The sequence below is a fragment of the Ornithorhynchus anatinus genome, chromosome 15 (genome assembly GCF_004115215.2).
Source record: "Ornithorhynchus anatinus isolate Pmale09 chromosome 15, mOrnAna1.pri.v4, whole genome shotgun sequence".
Classification (NCBI taxonomy): Eukaryota; Metazoa; Chordata; class Mammalia; order Monotremata; family Ornithorhynchidae; genus Ornithorhynchus; species Ornithorhynchus anatinus.
The window spans coordinates 10,632,259-10,638,258 of NC_041742.1; the positions used below are offsets into that span (position 1 = coordinate 10,632,259).

A 6,000-nucleotide genomic window follows, 5' to 3' on the forward strand; every position below is an offset into this window, starting at 1 on the left:
TGGGGCTGGGGCGTGGGGAAGGATCTTAGGCCGGGGTGGGCGGGTGGCTAGCTGGGGCCGGGGAGGGGCACCAGAGGGTTGGCAAACCCTGGTAGTTTCTTTCTCTCCTGCCCCCCCAGCGACCACTCTGAGCCCCAAGTTTCCAAAGGCCAAAGCGGAGAGTCCGGTCCTCCGGAGGTCTGCCTGGCCTCCTCCCTCTGAATGACCGCCCCCCCCCCCGCCCCATTCATCCATTCGATTGTATTTATGGAGCGCTTACTGTGTGCGGAGGACCGTACTAGACGCTTGGAAAGTACAAATTCAGATATAAAGAGGGGCAATCCCACACCAACGATCCCCCCAACACACCCAAACACCCACCCACACACAGACCCGCAGCACAGACTGGAGAGGGGGTGCGCCGTGGTTCCCTCAGCCCCCACTCGCTTCAGCGGGTGTAATAATAATAATAATTATTATTATTATTATTACTATGGCATTCATTAAGCGCTTCCTATGCGCAGGGACCGTCCCTCTTTATGGCCGTATTGTACTTGCCAAGCGCCCACTACAGTCCCCCGCACACAGTAAGCGCTCAATACGAACGACTGGGTGGATGCCAAGCACTGTTCTAAGCGCTGGGGTAGATACATGGTCATCAGGTTGTCCCCCGTGGGGCTCCCAGTCTTCATCCCCATTTCCCAGAGGAGGGAACCGAGGCCCAGAGAAGTGCAGTGACCGGCCCAAGGTCACCCAGCAGACGAGGGGCAGAGTCGGGATTGGAACCCAGGTCCTTCTGACGCCCAGGCCCGGGCTCTTGCCACTAGGCCACGGTGTAGACGGCCCGAGGTGGGGTGGGGGAATGGGGATGGAGAAGGGCTATGTCGGGATGCCAGTCCCCCCCCCGACCCCGGGGGCCGATGGAAATGCCCAGAGCCCTGAGAGGGGAGGGATAATGATAATAATAATAATAATAATAATACTGATAATGATGATAATAATAATAACATCTGTTAAGCGCTTACTATATGCCGGAATAATAATAATAATGATAATAATAATAATAACAACATCTATTAAGCGCTTACTATATGCCCGAATAATAATAATAATAATAATTGTTAAGCGCTTACTTCATGCCGGGATAATAATAATTATAATTATAATAATAACGTTAGTTAAGTGCTTCCTCTATGCCGGGATAATAATAATATTTGTTAAGCGCTTACTCTATGCCGGGATAATAATAATAATAATGATAACATGTGTTAAGCGCTTACTAAATGCCGCGATAATAATAATAATAATAATAATAATAATATGTGTTAAGCGCTTACTATATGCCGGGATAATAATAATAATGATGATAACATTTGTTAAGCGCTTACTATGTGCCAGGCACTGTACTAAGCGCTGGGGCGGACACGAGCAAATCGGGCTGGACCCAATCCCCGTCCCCCCGTGGGGCTCCCAGCGTTCATCCTCATTTTGCAGGGGAACTACCCGAGGCGCGGAGAAGTGAAACGACTCGCCCACGGTCCCACAGCCGACAAGAGGCAGAGCCGGGATTAACGACAATAATAATAATCATGATCATAATGATAGCGGTATTTGTTAAGCGCCTACTCCGTGCAAAGCAGCCTTCTAAGCCCCGGGGGAGGGGGGGATACGAGGTGATCAGGTCGTCGCCCTTGGGGCTCCCACTCTTCATCCCCATTTTACAGATGAGGTCACCGAGGCCCAGAGAAGTGAAGTGACTCGCCCAGAGTCACACGGCCGACAAGCGGCGGAGCCGGAATTAGAACCCACAACCTCCCCCGCCTTGTCCGGATGGGGGAGCCGAGAAGAAAAGTGACGGTCCCGACCTCGCCCGGCGGCCAAGTGGCCGAGCGGGATTAGAACCCAAGACCTTCTGACTCCCAGATCCGGGCTCTACCCACTAGGCCGTGCCCCTTCTCTAAAATGAGGGGATCGTGGTGAGCGCTTCCTACGCGCCAGGCTCTGTAACGGTAATAATGTCGCTATTCGTTCAGCGCTTACTATGTGCCGAGCACCGCTCTGAGCGCTGGGGCAGGTACGAGGTAATCGGGTCGTCCCGGTCTCCGTCCCCATTTTACAGATGAGGTCACCGAGGCCCCGAGAAGTGAAGTGAGTTGTCCAGACGAACGGCACCGGTTAAGCGCTTACTATGCGCGAAGCACCGTCCTAAGGGCTGGGGGCGGGGGGAGGGAATACAAGGCGATCGGGCCCGTCCCACGGGGGGCTCCCAGGCTTCGTCCCCATCTGACGGAGGGGGGGGACGGGACACTGAGGCCCGGAGAGGCGAAGTGGCAAAGTCACCGCTGCCGGGTGGCCGAGGCGGGATTAGAACCCGCGACCTCTGACTCCCGGAGCCACGCTGCTTCTCTACATTCCCAGCGCTCGGTCCAGTGCGGAGCACCTAGTAGGCGCTCAGTAGATAGGACTGAGCGAGCCCGGGGGGAGGCGGCGGGCAGAGCTGCAATGCGCCCGTTGCCCGACAGGGACCAGCAGCGCTCCACGCTCTGCCCCCTGCCCCCTGCCCCCAGCCCCCTGCCCCCTGCCCCCTGCCCCCTGCCCCCTGCCCACCCCCCCCGGGGAGACCCCCTTTTTAAGGACCGGCGCCGGCCGGGCGGTGCCAATCCGCAAGGGGCAGTTGATTGGGTGGGGGGTGGTAAAAGAACCAGAGCGGCTCATTGGCAAAAGGTTTTTTGGGGGGAGGGGGGGCGGTCAGAGGACCTGGGTTCTAATCCCGCTCCGCCCCACGTCCGCCGGCTGAGCCGGGGCCGGCCCCGTCCCTTCTACTGGGCCTCGGTTCCCTCATCCGTAATAGGCGTAAAAAGGCCGTGAGCCTCAGGCGGGACCACCCGAGGGTCTCGCGTCTGCCCCGGCGCTTAGAACGGCGCTTCGCACGCAGTAAGCGCTCAACAGATACTATCAGTATATCAGGAGGATGATGACGACGATCGTCGGGGTGGGGGGGGGGGAGAGGCCGGGGGCGTGGGGCCCGTGGATGGTCCCCCCGCGACGCGGTCCGGCCCCGGGGGCCGGAGGAGAGGGTGAGGTCGGTCCTCGGGCGCCCGAGGGAACGGGGGGCCGCCCCGGCAGACCCCCCTGCCCCGCCCCGGGGCCCCCGTCCCCTCCCGGTGACCCCCCCCCCCCCGGCCGTTGCCAACGCCGCTTCCCAGATCCGCCGCTCCGCCCCGGAGTCCCTGCCCCGTCCCCGCCCCGGGCCGGGCCGACGGCGTCTGGCCGCTCCCCTGCCCCGGCCCCGTCGCTCCGCGCCCCTTGCCAACGGCGGCCGGCCGCCCCCCTGCCCCATCCCGCTCCCTCCCACCCCGTGCCAACGGGGCCCGGCAGACCCCCCCCCCCCCGCCACCGCCCCGATCCGTCCCGGAGCTCCGGTCCCATCCCGGTGACCCCCCGCCCCTCTTGCCAACGGGGCCCGGCAGACCCCCCGACCGGTCCCGGAGCTCCCGCCCCATCCCGGCGAGCTCCGGCCCGGTGCCAACGGGGTCCGGCAGCCGGCCGCCCCCCCGGCCCCGCGCCGCCGGGACCCGACCGGCCCCCCCGCCCCGTCCCAGAGGTCCGGTCCCATCCCCGGGCCGACCGTTCCCCTGCCGCTGCCCGTCTCCCGGCGCCCGCCCCCTCGGCCGCGGGGACCCACCTGTACCAGCCGAGGCCCCTGTGGTAGCTGCGGTCGAAGAAGTGGGGCTCGGCGCCCACGGCGCGCACGTCCGGGTGGACCCGCAGGAACTCCAGCAGGGCCCGGGTGCCCCCCTTCTTCACCCCGATGATGATGGCCTGGGGCAGCTGCTGGCTCCCGGACCCGCTGAAGAAGCTGGACAGGGCGCCGGGGCGCTGGGCGGCCGGGACCCGGCCGCCGAGCCCCGGCCCCCGCACCTCCTCCTCCTCCTCCTCCGGCTCCTCCGGCTCCTCCGGCTCCTCCCGCTCCTCCTCCGCCTCCTCCTCCTCCTCCGGCTCCTCGCCCCCCCGGCGCCCCCGGGCCGGGCCCGGCGAGGGGGGCCGCGGGAGGCCGGCGGGGGTCCCGGGCGGGGGGCGGGCGGGCAGGCGCGGCGCGGGCCCCAGGAGTCCGAGCCCGGGCGCGGGGGCGCAGGAGCCGGCGCAGGAGTAGAAGAGGTAGAGCCACAGGCAGAGCATGGCGAGGGGCAGCACCAGCCTCCTCCTCCTCACCGGGGGCGGCGGGGGCGGCGGGGGCGGCGGCGGGGGCGGGGGCTGCGGGGCGCAGGAGAAGCCGGGGACATCGAGGCACGGGCTCCCGCCGCCCCCGCCTCCTCCGCTCAGGCGCTGCCCCATGGGCGGCCCGCGGGGTCCGCGCCGGGCATGGCTCTCAGCACATGGCACGGGCCGGCCGGGCCCGGGGGGGGCGGGGGGGTGGGGGGGCTCTAGCGGCCCCGGCCGGCTCCGGGGGCGGCGGCGAGCCCGGCCATGGCCCCCGCCGAGGGGCACCCGCCCGCCCGCCGCCGACGCCCGGGCGGGACGGAGAGGGGCTCCGGCTGGGGACCCGCGCGCAGCCTTCGGCTCCGGTCTGCCCGAGCGCTCCGCTCCGACCTGGCTACGCGCTCGGCTCCGGTCTGCCCGAGCGCTCGGCTCCGATCTGGCTAAACGTTCGGCTCCGACCTGGCTACGCGCTCGGCGCCGATCTGGCCCCCCGTTCGGCTCCGATGTGGCCGAACGCTCGGCTCCGATGTGGCTAAACGCTCAGGTCCGATTTAGCTACACGTTCGGGTCGGCTCCGGCTGCGCGCTCGGCTCCGATGTGGCTACACGTTGCGCTCCGATTCGGCGGCGCGCTCGGCTCCGATCCGGCCGCGCTTCCAGCTCCGATCCGGCGGCACGTTCGGGCTGGGATTGCGCCGGGCGCTGCGCTCCGATCGGCTCGCCCTCGCCGATCCTCCGACTGGCCGCCTGCGGGCCGGACCCCCGGAGGCAGCCCCGGCTCCTCGGCGAGGCGGGGGGCGAGTGGGAGGAGGAACCTGGGCGAGGGAGGTGGAGCCGGGGAAGTCGAGGCTGGGAGGGGCCCGGCCGGGGGGCGGGGGGGGGGGGGGGCTCCTCCCGTGACCGACAGCCGGGCGCCCAATAGAGCGGCCGGTCCCGGATGCAGATGAGGCTCTTTTGAGGCCGGAGCCCCGGCCGACCCGCCCGTGGCTAGGGAGCGAGGATGGGTGGCCACCACATTGGCTGAGGAGAGGAGGGCGTGGGGACGGGGCGGGACGGAGGGTCCCTCCCTCTCCCTCTCGTGTCCCCCCGTCGTCCCCCCCCCCCCCTTCCCCATCCCCGATCCGGACTCGATGATGATGATGTTGGTAGTCGTTAAGCGCTTACTCCGTGCGGAGCACCGTTCTAAGCGCCGGGGGAAGATACAGGGCGATCGGGTCGTCCCACGTGAGGCTCACGGTCGATCCCCCTTTTCCAGATGAGGGAACGGAGGCCCAGAGAAGCGAAGCCACTCGCCCCCAGTCACACGGCTGGCAAGTGGCAGAGCCGGGAGTCGAACCCGTGACCTCTGACTCCGAGGCCCGGGCTCTTTCCACGCTGCTTCCCCGGGAAGGGGCGGGGGGGGCTGCCGGGATGAGCGACCTCCCAGACCATCCACGGGGTCACCGGGAGCGCGACGGTGCGCACGGGGAGGGCGGGGACGGGGACCGACCCTGAAGCGCCCAGGCTGGAGGCGGGAGGGGGCGCGGGAGACGGTCCCCCTGCCCCCCCCCCCCTCCATTCATTCGTATTTAATCATAACAATTGGGGTATCTGTTAAGCGCTTACTACGCGCCGAGCACCGTTCTGAGCGCTGATCAGATCGTCCCGCGAGGGGCTCGCATTCTTTAATCCCCGTTTGTACAGACGAGGCACAGAGAAGTTAAGTGACTTGCCCGAGGTCACACGGCGGACGAGTGGCAGAGGCCGGATCAGGACCCGTGACCTCTGAGCGCTTCCTATGTGCGGGGCCCTGTACCGAGCGCTTGGGACGGACGACTCGGCG

At 66.6% G+C, this 6,000-nt stretch overlaps 1 protein-coding gene across 1 annotated transcript in view; it reads right to left on the minus strand.

Moving 5' to 3' along the window:
- Positions 1-4,333, minus strand: part of LOC100078354 (heparan sulfate glucosamine 3-O-sulfotransferase 3B1-like) — a 41,994-nt gene extending 37,661 nt beyond the window's left edge. Inside the window, exons 1-2 of the mRNA XM_039914263.1 lie at positions 4,006-4,333; positions 3,665-3,912 (exon numbers count right to left, since the gene is read on the minus strand). Coding sequence (XP_039770197.1) covers positions 3,665-3,912; positions 4,006-4,314 — 557 coding nt within the window. The 5' untranslated portion in view covers positions 4,315-4,333. The remainder of the gene's footprint in view (positions 1-3,664; positions 3,913-4,005) is intronic.
- Between the last annotated feature and the right edge of the window lie 1,667 nt (positions 4,334-6,000).